Raw genomic sequence first — 16,382 nt, forward strand, 5'->3', positions numbered from 1 at the left:
CGCACTGAATAAGATTTTTTAACGTGCTATCTTACAAAGAACAGTATGCAGGAAAACACGTCACCCTGTTTGAACACATATCCTGACTCCGAACCGACCAGTTTTTACTGTTACCCATAAATGCCGCCTTTTCAGTGGATAGGCATGCAGCAATTATAAAATATTTAAGTTTTTTACTTAACATTATGACAACTGACGATCAAACACAAGATATCTTGCAGTCGAGCACAACGCACTGTCACCTGCGTTTCTATAATCATTTTAAGGTCTGTCAAAACAGAAATTAATTTAAATTATCATAAGTATTACATTCTAGAAAAGGAACCAAAGATACGGGTGATTTATTATAATAAATTCTTATTTGCATATAAGAATGTCCACTAGGTGTTTGTTACAAACAAGAAAAGTCATCTTGAATCTAAAACAAATTTTGACTTAAGTACCAATGACTGTTAAAAAATCGAGAAATTACTGTGCATATCTTCTATGGAACTGGGTGCTGATATTCTATCATATTTTTCTGTTTTTCTCGTGCGAAATAAAGCAATTAAATAATCTTTTTCTGGGGCTTCCGTTACATTTCCGATATAGGAAGAAGCGTATTTCATCCTTTTTGGTTGTATAGCTATCGTAAACATCCTCTTTTTAACAAATAGGAATCAAAAGCCCAATAAACTTGTAGTATTACCAATATTATTTCAACTGATCGGGCGGAGCTTATGTTTTAATTTGCATAAGAACAGTCTATTTGAAGATGTGTTTGATAAGGATGATTGCCGTTATAATTAATATTGAATTCTAATCACTTCTAACCTGTAAGTGTCACCAAACGCATATACAATAGAACCGAGTTTATGCTATGGGACGAATAACTGGACACTTCATTAATGAGTTTATCACAAAACTCCTGTCTATCGATGGACTGGTCTGAAATAAGCGAACTGTTTAAACCCCGCCCAGTCAAGTGAAATAAATCTAGTAATACGATTGCTTTTATTTAAAAAATTTTTGTTCAGCTCAAATTACACAATATGAGAATCCAATGCAAAATTAAAATGAAATAGATTTTTAGAATAAGTCTTGATTCCGATTTCTTTATATTTGTTTCCTCGCATGCCACTTCTTAAAATGTTTGCTATATCTCGATTTGTTTTGTTCATAATACGAACACAGTGATTCTACAGAATTAGCCCTGTTTGCACACATCACTCTTGGTAACTTGTCTTTGTCGGCCTTTGGACCAGGAGGCTTGTATAATACATTCCAGTTACAATTCGGACACGGCACCCAGTCAGGGTCATAAATATGAGAACGAGGTTTACCTAAACTTTGGGTAACTTCGATTGAACGATCAAAACAAAACTTAATCAAAGCTCTTGTAGCTCTAAGCGATTCTGGATTTTTTCTGCTACACTGAATACAGTCGTCTCCGATGTTTTTATCAATTTCATTTTTAAGACATATTTTTAACTGATTTCTTGACAACTCTGTAAACAAGCGAGTCGATTTGGATTTCGAAATACACTCGTATGTTAAAAAATTAATGAAATATGTTGTGATTGCAGCCCTATTTTTTTGGTTACCTGTGCAACACTTTGATGGTGGAAATTCAGATATGCAATCATATGCTTCACCTTGGAATGTTCTCTTTATACCGTCGATGCTGCTCGGCGAGTACACTTTTAATTCATGAGTATATGGACCATTAGCCATATACATAAATGCATTAATTCCTCCGTTCCTCATGAAATCAAACGAACTCTCTTTGTCAGTATTCTTAAAAATTGTCGTATAAGCTACAAGCATTGTAAATTCATTTATTCTTCCACTAGCAAAATTCATCAGCTCTTCTGAGCACGAGTAACCTAAGTTTGGCACATGCGCACATGGAATGTAATGAGAATACAGTAACATAATTGGATATTTATATTTTGTCTTTGTGTCTTTTTTAAAGTCACCCATTAATCTTTCAATCTCGCCAAAGTGAATAGCAATTATTTCACCGTGTAGCTCCCGATCAGGATTGTAATATTCTTTCCCGTGGTCACGTTCGTTTAAGAGAAAAACAATCCTCTGTTTTTCAGAAAACTCCGTAGGAAACGAATTTCCCCAATTATTGGCTTGCTTGATTTCCTCATCGGAAACAATCGTTATAAGAAGATATTGATTAAACTTGAATGAATTTTGGTTTTGGTTATTGTTAACTTCATCTCTTTCAGCTTCGCCGTGTTGACGCATCACATCAAAGATAGGTGTCATAAGTTCTGGGGTAAAAGATTGTACAGGTACCTGAGACTGCATGGTTGGTTCTGTGTCTTTTTGTTTACTTACAGTAGCGATGGAATGCAATTGAGACAGCAAAATGATGAAAAATAAAACAAATTTCAAACTGTCAGTCATCCTCCTGCCCATTGCTAATAATCGGTTCATTACTGTAAAATAGAAACAACATGTCTGTTTTTCATTTCATGTATTTCCAGCACAATTTTATCATTTGAATATCTTCAAACACAAAAACTATGCTGTAGTATTTATTCAATAGAAGATGAAAACAGGGTTTTTTTCATCAGATTGTAGAATAACATCGAATTTTAAATATTTGTTTCCCCGAAATAGATAACAATAATTTGCTTTGGTCTATCAGAAAATGATAAAAAAAAATGATTTGTTTCCATTGACACAATGTCAAGCATATACACTTGGTTGTAATACATTTTTCTTATTTTCAATTTAATTGTTATACGTCAAACGTAATTGTGTCGTTTCTATTTTTATGCGTAAACATTCTTTTGACACTATACATTTATTTCCCGTGCCTAAGTGAGATGTGAAGATTTGTTCAAAAATATTCATGTTTTGCGAGGGCTGCGCCCGAGGGAAATATTATTTTTCTAGGGTGAACAAATCTTCATATCTCCCGAGGTCAAGGAAACGAATGTTTTGTTCCGCTGCGTATGCTTTGTTTACTATCTGAACATCAAATATTAGTTTGCATACACTTTTTCTTCTTATCCGCTTGGTTTATTACTAAACACGGCATGCACATTGATACTAAGTACGGATCAAAAGTTTATTATTGGTCTTTTTGTTTTAACGTCTGAAATAAATTTGAACACTGTTACAATTTTTGCTATTGCTATTTAGAAAATAGAAAGATAATGCTTTTGCTATTGCTATTTAGAAAATAGAAGAAAAAGAAGTTCAAGACATTATGTACATTCACCATGTTAACCGTGCTTAACGTCACATAATTTAGTCCCGACATTTCAGAAGGGAATACGAAGATTTGTTTAATAACAAGTGGGAAAGTCTCAACCAATCAAATATCTATCAAACTATCAATATGTATAAAACAGTGGAATAATCAAATATGTTCCACACCGACCGTGCGAGGGTTCTATAGCCAGTCGAGGTCGTTAACAACTTCCTTTTGGGTTTTTTCCACAATTTGTATTTCGGTTTGTTAAATAGTTTATAGAATGGATATATATGGTGTCTCATAAGCATTTTGATTATTATTATTATTGGTGTTGTTATTATTATTATTATTTTTATTGTTATTATTATTTTTATTATTCTTATTATTATTATTATTAGTAGTAGTAGTAGTAGTAGTAGTAGTAGTAGTAGTAGTAGTAGTAGTAGTAGTAGTAGTAGTAGTAGTTGTAGTTGTAGTTGTAGTAGTAGTAGTAGTAGTAGTAGAAGTAGAAGTAGAAGTAGTAGTAGTAGTAGTAGTAGTAGTAGTAGTAGTAGTAGTAGTAGGCACTACTAGGATAAAACTAGAGGATTCCGAATATCTGGCGAAATTTAAAAAAAAGGGGGAGCGAACATACTTAAACGTATATTCCTCAATAATGGGCGAGATTTAGTATATTTAGCGTCCACTGTCTGAAAAGTTGTAAGCAAATTAAACAAAGACTTTAAAAGACAGGCAAGTAACTTTATATTTTTAGAGCTATTTTACTAATGCTTGTGGTTCAAATTTTTGATTGGCTTGCTTGCTTTGTTTCTATAAATGTTTGATCAGGCATTGTAATAAAAAAAACCTTGTATACATAATACTCTGCATTATGCTTAACATTCAATAAGACTTAAAAGTATAATGTATATAAGCTGAAATCCCGCCTTTGCAGGTGTCAATCTTAATTACAATCATTTGACAACTCTTGAGAAAACATTTATAAAACAGAGCAAGCAAGCGAGCAAATCAAACCTTTAAGTACAAGCATTAGGAAAATAGTTTTTGTAAGTAATACAAAACATTAAAGGTACATCCAAAGCCATTGAAAACCCTCTTGAGACAGACACATGCATATTTGACGAGGTATATAAAATAACAACAACAATAGCGAACTCCGATGAAAATACAAAACGGAAAGTCCCATATCAAATGGAAAAATCAAAAGCTCTAACACACCCAGCAAATGGACAACAATTGCCATATGATTCCAGACTTGGTACAGGTATTATCTTACGTACGAAATGTTGATTAAACCTGGTTTAATAGCTAGCTAAATCTCTCATTTGTATGACTATCGCATAAACAATTACAATGTATTGCGTTAACAAAACAATCCGACATAATAGGTAAAAATGGCAAATATATTGATACAGCAGTCAACATTGCGTTGTAATCAATATCACTATAAAAACTAACAAATATGTCAACAAGGAAAAACATAAAAAGACATACAAAGAACCTTAACAGAAACGAAAGACAAGAATACACAAATTTAGCATAGCTCTTAAGTTAAAAATTTGGCGTGGTTAATCCACAATTCCGCGATCTACATTGCGAAACATGTATTATTGTTGATTTAAAGATGTTCGGCCCTTTTGTTTTTGAGATTAAGATTCGTAATCTTTTGTTTTTATTCATGTGGTGCCATGAGAAAAACTTCCCCGCTAACCCCTACTTTTCTTTTCATAATTTGATCGCATATAGTTTATAAAGACACATTTGAAAATGCTATACAATCCTTGTAATGTTTCATACTTTTTTTTAAGAAAAAGGGTGTCAATGTTGAATATATGAAAAGCCTAGAGAGAGTTATTTCCCACCAAAGTTTCAATGGCTTGTATCGAACCATTCCTTTTTTCTGCTTTTAAGGTCCTTTATTTATGTAGTATCAATTTATAATAGTCTTTTAAAAAGCTTGTTATTTTGAAACAGAGTAGCTAACAACCTTAAGGTTGATTTTACTTTTTTCGCTACTCAGTTTCAAATTAATAAGCTTTTCATAACATTAGTATATATTGATAAGGGATAATTAAAGGAAGCAAAAGAACAACAAAAAATATAGGTCAATGTGTTTGTTTTCGAGATATTAGCCATTGAAATTTTGGCGGGAAAATGTTCTCTCTTGATTTTTCTTAGCTTTATCAATGACCAGTTAAAGTGATAAAAAAACTATTGAAAAATAACAAGGATTTTATAAGACTTTTACAGATGGCTTATAGTTATACATATAATAGATTTATAAAAAGACAAATGAGGGTCAATGGACAAAAGGGTCAGGGCATTTAAATGGATAAAACCAGAGGATTCTGAAAATCTTACAAAAACTCCAAAACATGACAAGCGAACATCCTTAAGGGAAAAATTTTAACCTAGCTACTACACCGTGAATCCTAATGTTTAAACAGTTGAAGGTCTACTCCAAGTTTGTACAACTGTATTAACGACTTTCTGTATTTATAAAAAACTAGAGGCTCTAAAGAGCCTGTGTCGCTCACCTTGGTCTATGTGCATATTAAACAAAGGACACAAATGGATTCATGACAAAATTGTATTTTGGTGATGGTGATGTGTTTGAAGTTCTTACTTTACTGAACGATTTTGCTTCTTACAATTATATCTATAATGAACTTTGCCCATTAGTAACAGAGAACTATATTTGGTAAAAATTTACATATATTTACCAAATCAATGAAAATTGTTAAAAATTGACTATAAAGGGCAATAACTCCTTAAGGGGTCAATTGACCATTTAGGTCATGTTGACTTATTTGTAGATCTTACTTTGCTGAACATTATTGCTGTTTACAGTTTATCGCTATCTATAATAGTATTCAAGATAACCAAAAACGGCAAAATTTCTTTAAAAATTACCAATTGGAGGGCAGCAACCCAACAACCAGTTGTCCAATTCATCTGAAAAATTCAGAGCAGATAGATATTGACTTGATTAACAATTTAACTTCTTGTCAGATTTGCTCTAGATGCTTTGAATTCATAGTTATAAGCCAAAAACTGCATTTTACCCCTATGTTCTATTTTTAGCCGTGGCGGCCATCTTGGTTGAATGGCCAGGTCATCGGACACATTTTTCAAACTAGATACCCCAAAGATGATTGTGGCCTAGTAGTTTCAGTGGAGATTTTGTAAAAGATTACTTTGATTTATGAAAAATGGTTAAAGATTGACTATAAAGGGCAATAACTCCTAAAGGGGTCAACTGACCATTTTGGTCATGTTGACTTATTTGTAGATCTTACTTTGCTGAACATTATTGCAGTTTACAATTTATCTCTATCTATAATAATATTCAAGATAATAACTAAAAACAGCAAAATTTCCTCAAAATTACCAATTCAGGGGCAGCAACCCAACAACCGATTGACCGATTCATGTGAAAATTTCAGGGCAGATAGATCTTGACCTGATAAACATTTTTATCCCATGTCAGATTTCCTCAAAATGCTTTGGTTTTTGAGTTATAAGCCAAAAACTGCATTTCACCCCTATGTTCTATTTTTAGCGGTGGTGGCCATCTTGGTTGGTTGACCAGGTCACGCCACACATTTTTTAAACTAGATACCCCAAAGATGATTGTGGCCAAGTTTGGATTAATTTGGCCCAGTAGTTTCAGAGGAGAAGATTTTTGTAAAAGATTAATTTAATTTATGAAAAATGGTTAAAATTGACTATAAAGGGCAATAACTCCTAAACGGGTCAACTGACCATTTTGGTCATGTTGACTTATTTGTAGATCGTACTTTGCTGAACATTATTGCTGTTTACAGTTTATCTCTATCTATAATAATATTCAAGATAATAACCAAAAACAGCAAAATTTCCTCAAAATTACCAATTCAGGGGTAGCAACCCAACAACCGATTGACTGAGTCATCTGAAAATTTCAGGGCAGATAGATCTTGACCTGATAAAGATTTTTATCCCGTCAGATTTCCTCAAAATGCTTTGGTTTTTGAGTTATAAGCCAAAAACTGCATTTTACCCCTTTGTTCTATTTTTAGCCGTGGCGGCCATCTTGGTTGGTTGACCAGGTCACGCCACACATTTTTTAAACTAGATACCCCAAAGATGATTGTGGCCAAGTTTGGTTTGATTTGGCCCAGTAGTTTCAGAGGAGAAGATTTTTGTAAAAGTTAACGACGACGGACGACGACGACGGACGACGGACGACGACGGACGACGGACGACGGACGACGGACGACGGACGCCGGACGCCAAGTGATGAGAAAAGCTCACTTGGCCCTTCGGGCCAGGTGAGCTAAAAATCATGTATTGGAATGAAAACAATTATTTCTACATGCTATATCTGTATAATCGATACCACATGATTACCAGGTAATGCTTATGTAATCCTATTCTTAATGACCTCATTTTACATATGTATCTGTGACTGAATGTTCAAAATACAATCTAGAAATAAAACCATTTAGCAAAACTACCATTTTACATTAATTTCTTCTGATCCTTTATGTACATTACATATTTGTTCATTGACTTAAAGCAAACAGGAATTAATCAATAAATTTATCTATCAGGTTACGTGACCATTTAGACGAACAAATATAAAACACTAGATACCTTAAAACATGCCAAATATATCTAAATAATATAAACAAATTATCAATACCTTATTCGTACTATATCGCTTCAAAACAAATTCCTCCCAGATTCTGAAATTTGACAATTAAATTCTCAGTTCTTTGTGTTAAGCTTTCAATTAAAAAGAAACAAACTACTTTCATTAGTCATTAGTGTTCCGTGAAAATTCCCCATGCTTAGTATAGATATTTGTCATAAGTCTTTCCCATGCTAAAAATAGTTATCTCAATGAGATAAGGTGACGTTTAAACTCTAGCAACACACTTATATATTTTTTTTTCTTGCGATACTTGTATGGAAGTGTGTAGGTCCTATTAAAAGAAGTGACAAACCCTATATTGTATATAGTTGTATTTTAATTGCATTGATTTGTGCGTTGTATTTCTTTACAACTTTTGTTGTATAATGTATTAAGTTGGGTAACAGAGAATAATTTTCAACAATAGGTAAAAAGTAAAAAAAATTTTTTTAAAAATTGAGGAATATAGGGCAAATAGATAATGAAAAGAGAACAAATGGCCACAAAATAAAAAGGATAGAGAAAATTACTTAAATAATGAAAGAATACAGAAAAGAAGGTCACTCACTAAGTTCCTCACATGTTTAATGAGATATTGACAAATCTAATTCATTTAATATTAACAATTATTCTACATGTTTTAGCGTATGTTTTTTGTGCAGCATCATTCTGTAGCGTATGTAATTAATACGTCGTTAACACAGTTGTACAAATTAAACATTAGGATTAGCTTGGTTAAAATTTTTCCCTTAAGGATGTTCGCTTGTCATGTTTTGGAGTTTTTGTAAGATTTTCAGAATCCTCTGGTTTTATCCATTTAAATGCCCTGACCATTTTGTCTATTGACCCTCATTTGTCTTTTTATAAATCTTTTATATGTATAACTATAAGCCATCTGTAAAAGTCTTACAAAATCCTTGTTAACGGATGTGTAGAACGATAATTAAATGCCAAAGACAAGAAAACATATCAAATTCAGGTTAAGGGATGCTAACACTTATAAGTACTTGCAAATTGATCCAAAGCAATTAATCTGCTGTAGATGTAAAAAACCTTGAAATAAACATAAAATACTTATTGAATACAGTTACTATATGTTGTGTTGTTTTAAATGAATTCAAAATTAAAAAAAGAAATGTTATATAATTGTTTATCAGTGAGACAATAATCAACCATAAATCCAAGGACATGTACGTAATAAACTAAATGTTGGAGCTCGGACTTCAACAATGACCAAAACCCATACCGTACAGATAACTTAATAAGATCATATCATGACAAAATGTGGAACTATTCCCGGCATACCTGAGGGCCCTCATGGGGTTTTTGATTATGTGATTACTTGGCCGTTTTTTTAATGATTATTCGATTATTAAGCCAAATATTTCATGATTATTTGATTACCTAGGACTGTATTTTTAGTTTATGATTATTTGATTACTAAAGATAAGCAAATATTTAATGATTATGTGATTATATTGGCAAAAAAATGGTGATTATGTGATTACTAGGACCCCCCCCCCCCCCCCATGAGTGGCCTCATACCTGAAAACAAATAACAAAATATGTATTGAATACAGTTACTTTATTGTGTTGCGTTTGAATTCAAAATCAAAAAGGAGATATGGAATAATAAAGGCAACAGTAGTATACCGCTGTTCGAAAGTCGTCAATTGATTGAGAGAAAACAAATCTGTATGATTGCTAATCAATGAGACAATAATTAAACAAAGACCCAAGTTCGTGGACGTATTCAACTATATGTTGGTGCACGGCCTTCGACAAAGATCAAACTCATACCGTACAGTAAACTTCATAAGGTCATATCATGAAAAAATGTGAAACATTGCCCTGCATCCCTGAAAACAAATAACAAAATATTTATTAAATACAGTTACTTTATTTTGTGTTTATATGAATATAAACTAACAAAAAAGAATATGTGGTATGCTGCTAATCAGTGAGACAATTGTCAACAGGAGATCTAATCAACTATTTGTTGGTGCAAGGACTCCGACAAAGGTCAGCATCCTTAACGTACAGTAAACTTGTATGATCCTGTCATGACAAAATGTGAATCTTTTCAAATAGAAACTCTGAGTATTCTTTTGTTTTAAACGTACGAACGGAAGGACGGACATGTGTTTTGTCATGCCGTGACCTTTTAAAGGTTTTTGATGGTTTGGTTTTTGCTCATTGTAGAAGGCCGCCAGTGATTTATATTTGGTTTATATTTGCTTACTCCTACTCTCGATTATATTTGTCTCATTGGCAATCTAACAATATCACCTAATTAAGCATATCAAACACGTTGACGCGGTTAAGAATAGCAAGTTAAGGACTGCAACCTTTTTTTGTGACAGTGGAACTCTGAAATATAATATGACAAATACTTATCTAAACCTGGAGCGTCAAAGAAACCGTTGTCTAATTATGGAAAGTGTTGTAAGTATAAAATAAAACATTGAATCAATCAATTAAAAATTAGTGAAATGGACTTGTAGAAAAAGAAAAATGAAAGAATATTTGGCTTGTATCAACTGTCTTAATTAGTTTTGGTTACAGAATCATAATATGTTAAAAAGCAAATCATAGAAACCTAAAAATCGAAAAGGGTCCTCACTTTTACCAATACCAACAATAGTATCATGTTTGAAGTGAATCAATTCAATTTAACATTAGAGGGCCCTCATGGGGTTTTTGATTATGTGATTACTTGGCCGTTTTTTTAATGATTATTTGATTATTAAGCCAAATATTTCATGATTATTTGATTACCTAGGACTGTATTTTTAGTTTATGATTATTTGATTACTAAAGATAAGCAAATATTTAATGATTATGTGATTATATTGGCAAAAAAATGGTGATTATGTGATTACTAGGACCCCCCATGAGGGGCCTCACATTACAAGAGCTGGTAAGGGAACTGATAAAAAAAAAAGTGTCTTAAATCTGACTGTTGAAGTCCTGTAACTCTTGAACTACAAACCAAGAAGTTATAAAATCGAAAAGGACCTTTCTTTCGAATATTTGTAGATGAAACCTATTGTCTATTCACTTGTGCATTGTATTATAATGTAAGAGAAAATTTCCTCGAACATCTTCAAATTACCAAATTTAAGATTCCTAAGCCAAGAAAATCTCTTAAAGTGGACAATGTCAAATATCGATGTTTCATTTATTTCAACATTTTGTAAATAATGGAGACCCTTTTTATTCTCTGAGAAAGGTTGATTTAGTAAATTGCTTATAATTAAACACGTGATTTAAACTTGAGGCTCTAAAGAGCCTGTGTCGCTCGTTTGATATTTCTATTTATAACTCATAAAATTGAGAATGGAAATGGGGAATGTGTCAAAGAGACAACAACCCGACCAAATAAAAAACAACAGCAGAAGATCACCAACAGGTCTTCAATGTAGCGAGAAATTCCCGCACCCGGAGGCGTCCCTCAGCCGGCCCCTAAACAAATATAATAAGCCGGCCCCTAAACAAATATAATAAGCCGGCCCCTAAACAAATATAATAAGCCGGCCCCTAAACAAATATAATAAGCCGGCCCCTAAACAAATATTTCATGCATGAAATGATGCAACCATTATACTTTTGCTTTAGTTTCAGATATAAGCCAAAAGCTGCATGGAACCCCTATGTTCTATGTTTAGCTACATGTATGTCGGCCATAGAAGGAAGTGTTTGAAACTAAATACTAGTACCCTCATGGTTAATGAGGCCAAGTGATGAGAAAAGCTCACTTGGCCTTTTAGGCCAGGTGAGCTAAAAATGTTTTTGATAAGTTTGTAGATATATAAATATGGGTATTCCTATATTTTTCTTTCTTCCTCCGAGATAATTAATACATTTTATAACAATTTTGTACATTTGTTTCATCTCCATCTGTAATTTTGATTTCCTGACGACAATTGACAGACACTCCAATATCATATTTGATCTGTATAAAATGCAACAGCTATGACTAAGTTTTTTTCGTTGCAATGTTACAGGACATATCGTGTTGTTCGTGAAAATGCTTAAGAACACATCGTGTTGTTTGTGACAATCCTTCAGAACGCATCGTGTTGTTCGTGACAATGCTACAGAACGCATCTTGTTGTTAGTGACAATACTACAGAAAGCATATTGTTGTTTGTAATAATGCTACAAAACACTTCGTGTTGTTCGTGAGAATGCTGCAGAACGCAACGTGTTGTGATATAAAAGGATATTAAGCTAAAATAGCATGAAAGTGTTTGTGACATACAAGAAACAAACAACTTAAAATTCTAGAAGACTCTTGTGACCAGTACAAATAACTGTTGGAAAAGGAGCAAATAATTCTCATATGTTCTACATATTTGGGGTTTAATATTATGTTGGGGTTTTTTTTTGTTTTGTTTTTTTTTGTTTTTTTTTGGGGGGGGGGGGGGGTTGTCTACAAAATAAAATTGGTAGTATCTAGAATATTAATACTTTTTTCTAAGGTCACTAACTTATTTTTAATTTTACACCCTAAGAGGAATTTGTTTTCATCCTCCTTGATTGTAAAGCTATCCTAATCATGTGAGCATGTTAATGTCCTGTTTTTTACTAAATAAGAATAAAAAGGATAATGAACTTATAGTACAATTGCTTTTATATCAAATTCTTTATTCAGCTCAAATTACACCAATGAGAGGTTCAAATGCATAATAGTCATAGGTTTTTTAAGTTAGTCTTGTGCAATTTATCATGATGTCATTGACGCATACCATTTATTTCTCGGCTTTTTGTTCTCTTCAAAACGTGACTCCTTTGATTCAACCTTGTTTTCACACACCATTTTTGACAGCTTATCCTTATTCCTCTTAGGTCCAGGAGGAATGTATATTTTATTCCAGTTACGATTCTGACACGGCTCCCAGTCAGGTTCATCAAGATTAGAGCGTGGTCTACCCAAACCACGAGAAACTTCGATTGACCGATTAAAACAAAGTTGAAAATATGATTTTGTATATTGAACCGATTCTGTGTTTTTCTTACTGCTCTGTACACTGTCGTCTCCGACGTTTTTATCTAGTTCTTTTTTAAAACATGCTTTCAGTTGACTTTTTGATAATTGCGTAAACAGACCGGTAGCTTTTGATTTAGAAATGCACTGGTATGTTAAATGATTTATGAAATATGTTGTGATTGCCACTCTATCCTTTTGATAACTCGTGAAACACTTTGATATACAAACATATGCTTCCCTTTGAAACGTTCTCGTTATGACATCTATGCTGTTTGGAGGGTTAACTTTTAATGTATGGGCATATGAACCATTAGGCATACGCATAAATGCATTTATTCCTCCTTTTCTCATGAAATCGAACGATCTCTTTTCGTCAGTGTTCTTAAAAGTGGTCGAATAAGCTACAAGCATGATAAAATTAGTTATATTTCCTTTGGCATAGTTCATCAGCTCTTCTGAGCATGAGTAGCCCAATTTTGGCACCCCCGCACAGGGTATGTAATGAGAATAAACCAATATAATTGGATATTTATATTTTGTCTTTTGGTTGTTTTTGAAGTCATTCATCAATGTTTTAATCTGATCAGAGTAAAGAGCTTTTACTTCACCGTGTAGCTGCCGGCCGGGATTGAAACCTTTTTGTCCGTGGTCACGTTCGTTCAGGAGAAAACGAAGTCTCTGTTCTTTATTAAACTGATTCGGAAACGATCCTCTCCAATTTTTGGCTTGGTCAATTTCGTCATCGGACACAATTGTAATAAGAAGATGTTGATTAGTTTTATTGTTGACTTTGTTTCTTTCATCTTCCCCGTACCTGCGCATCACTTCAAAGATAGGTGTCATTTCTTCCGGTGTAAAATGTTTAACCGGAACTGGAGATTGCATTGCGCTGCTGCTCTTACTTCCGGTATATAGCAAGACAGTTACAATTAAGACGAATTTCCAGTTGTTATCCATACTTGCTTAAATAACGGCGACTCTTTAACTGAAATATTAAAACATTTGTCTTTTTATGTTTATACAAGAACTCTAAAACAGTGTGAGTGTTACTCTTATATGTGCGCACACCATTGATCTTTGATTATAATTGTTTCAACACATTTCCAATGATAAGCTTGAAATGTCAATGTCATTTTTATATACTTGAAAATTTAAATAATCAAACAGCACTTAAGTAAAAAAATAATAATAGTTTTAAAAAAAATTGCAACCAAGCCGCAAGTGCATAGAAAAACTTGCATACGCCACATATCCGAATATCCTTTCATTTACTCAAGAAACAACAAAAAACAAATACATTTAAGATGGTGACAAACATCTTGACTTTAAAAGATAAGTTTGATCATTTAATTTTCATAAAATTTTGACAAAATATTTACTTTGACCCTTTGACAAAATATAACATTTTCAAAAATTTTGAACCACACACTTTGTCGGAAATACTTTATTGGATACTTGGCAGTTTGATAGACACTAAATTTTATCATTGAAAAGTTTTAAATAACCTGAACAAAAGAACGTGATAAAATGTCAGCTGACTGTTACAGAGTTATTTCCCTTGAGTGGTATGTACCACCTTAAATAGGGACTGTATGGCCATTTTTTTGTTTGACAACGTATTAGCAAAGTCAGTGCGAAGCAAGAAAATATGACGTCATAATTGAATGTTGACAAATTGAGAACTGATTTGTATATAGTTTTTTATATTGTTTTTCTTTTTTTGTCATTTTGCTTGTTGTATCTAAGGACTTCGTCAATAAAAGATTTGTCCTTAAGTTTATTAATTCGCATTAGAAATACGCTTTTGTGAATACGAATTAAAAGCTAACGTGCATTGTAATTCGAATTAAAATTGACGTTAGGACGTTAAACGTTTCGAATGCGAATTAAACTAATTCGAATTAGTTAATGTGAATTGAATTCGAATTACATGTGAACCCAGCATTAAAAGTCAAACCTATGATTAATTGATTTAAGGAATGACTGTTATATTTTTTCAGTCTATGAAGAAATAACATAAAACAGATGGTGCACACTGACTAACCTATGTAGTGGGTTATTTTTTAATTGTGCACCACATTTGTTTATGCTATTTTGAACAGACAGAAAAATACAACAGTTATTTCTTATAATTTAATTCTAAATTCCATTTTAAACCGGTGTAAATCATGAAAAAACGTTGATGTCGTCACGGTCACATCACAAAACAACGTCTATGAGCTGATAGACAAAACACTGTCAGCCAATCAGAAGACACGTTACATCCAAATTTTAATTATTGATTGATTGATTGGTTTATAGACGTACATGTTCTTAATATTGATTGATTGATTGGTTGATTGATTGATTAGTTGATTTTTGTTATGCAAATACTAGTACATGTCTATAACAGTTTTAATAAAAATGTATTTAACTTTCAAAATGTGTGTATTTGACACTTTGACCTCGAGTATCAAAAACAGGATGTTTGTATTTACAAGTTATGTATCATAGTTGTATATGTTTTAGCCTTTTGATTTTGATAAAGGATACATTTCCTGTACTTCGCTTTTTTAAAACAAACACAATTTCAAAATTTCGGTTTTTGCAATCATGAAGTAACTGATTTGCGATTCAGACTTATCATAAAAATGTAAATAAGTGCAAAAATAGGTCTGTAAGTTTTAAAACTATATAAGTTGTGCCAACGAAAACAGCATCCTACATAAAGTACAGTAACTCCTTTAAATTAATGGTGGATGCAAACGAAATGTAAATGATACCAAAGGGATATTTTCAATCAATCAATTTATTTATAGGCTTTCATGACCATTTGAAACGGTCTGTCTCTTTAAAACAAATAAATATAAATACTTCTACACTACTTAAGTTACTGTTTAAGACGACACATATATGTATATTGAAAAATTATCAATACAAAACTAATATTAATACTTTACTTGCTCAATCGCTAATAAACAACTTCCTCTTGAACTCTGTCAATAAAATCCTGTGTCCTTCGTGTTAAACTTTACATTTAAAAAGAAACCTCTTTTCATAAGTGTTTCCCATGCTAAAAATAGTTATCACAGTCAGGTAACGGTGAAGTTTTAAATATAGCAAAGCACTTTAAATATGAATCTTTTCCATGTGATACATGATGTATGAAAGTGTGTAGCTTCCAGTACGGGAAGTTACATGTCTTATATTGAAGAGTTTTTGTATTTGAATTGCATTGAATAGCAGTGGCGGATCAAGAGGGGGTTCCAGGAGTTGGAACACCCCTTTTTTGAACGATCAATGCATTTAAATGGGGACATATTGTTGGAACCCCCCACCCCCCCCCCCCCTTTTTGAATATGGCTGGATCCGCTCCTGAATAGTATAATACATATATATTTACAACTATAAAAAAAGAGTTGTAGCATATGCACGGTGGGTAAGGTTGTCCTGCGAGAGAACGTTCTGTGCTGGTGATTCGGTCCTGTCGGGTGCTTGTGGGTCTTGATTCTGTGCTGGTGGGTTTGTTTACA

At 32.8% G+C, this 16,382-nt stretch overlaps 2 protein-coding genes across 4 annotated transcripts; both read right to left on the reverse strand.

Moving 5' to 3' along the window:
* Nucleotides 1–669: 669 nt before the first annotated feature.
* LOC139502565 (uncharacterized) lies at nucleotides 670–8,031 on the reverse strand. 2 transcript variants are annotated; one of them, XM_071292065.1, is made up of 2 exons: nucleotides 7,887–8,031; nucleotides 670–2,432 (listed from the first exon to the last, which is right to left on the reverse strand). In XM_071292065.1, the coding sequence occupies exon 2, from the start codon at nucleotides 2,428–2,430 to the stop codon at nucleotides 1,096–1,098; it is 1,335 nt and encodes a 444-aa protein (XP_071148166.1). In that variant the 5' UTR covers nucleotides 2,431–2,432; nucleotides 7,887–8,031; the 3' UTR covers nucleotides 670–1,095. The 2 variants fall into 2 exon arrangements, with proteins under 2 accessions (XP_071148166.1, XP_071148167.1); XM_071292066.1 differs by having other exon boundaries at nucleotides 977–2,432; nucleotides 7,898–8,031.
* Nucleotides 8,032–12,506: 4,475 nt separating this feature from the next.
* LOC139503811 (uncharacterized) lies at nucleotides 12,507–15,958 on the reverse strand. Of its 2 annotated transcripts, none has more exons than XM_071293740.1 (2): nucleotides 15,810–15,958; nucleotides 12,507–13,855 (listed from the first exon to the last, which is right to left on the reverse strand). In XM_071293740.1, exon 2 carries the CDS (start codon nucleotides 13,825–13,827, stop codon nucleotides 12,607–12,609), a length of 1,221 nt encoding a protein of 406 aa, XP_071149841.1. In that variant the 5' UTR covers nucleotides 13,828–13,855; nucleotides 15,810–15,958; the 3' UTR covers nucleotides 12,507–12,606. The 2 variants fall into 2 exon arrangements, with proteins under 2 accessions (XP_071149841.1, XP_071149842.1); XM_071293741.1 differs by having other exon boundaries at nucleotides 15,805–15,911.
* Nucleotides 15,959–16,382: the final 424 nt, after the last annotated feature.

The sequence above is a fragment of the Mytilus edulis genome, chromosome 14, assembly GCF_963676685.1.
Source record: "Mytilus edulis chromosome 14, xbMytEdul2.2, whole genome shotgun sequence".
Taxonomy (NCBI): Eukaryota; Metazoa; Mollusca; class Bivalvia; order Mytilida; family Mytilidae; genus Mytilus; species Mytilus edulis.

What these genes read in the sequence shown, in the direction of transcription:
- LOC139502565 (XM_071292065.1), bottom strand. Translation starts at nt 2,430, where the DNA reads ATGAACCGATTATTAGCAATGGGCAGGAGGATGACTGACAGTTTGAAA.
- LOC139503811 (XM_071293740.1), bottom strand. Translation starts at nt 13,827, where the DNA reads ATGGATAACAACTGGAAATTCGTCTTAATTGTAACTGTCTTGCTATAT.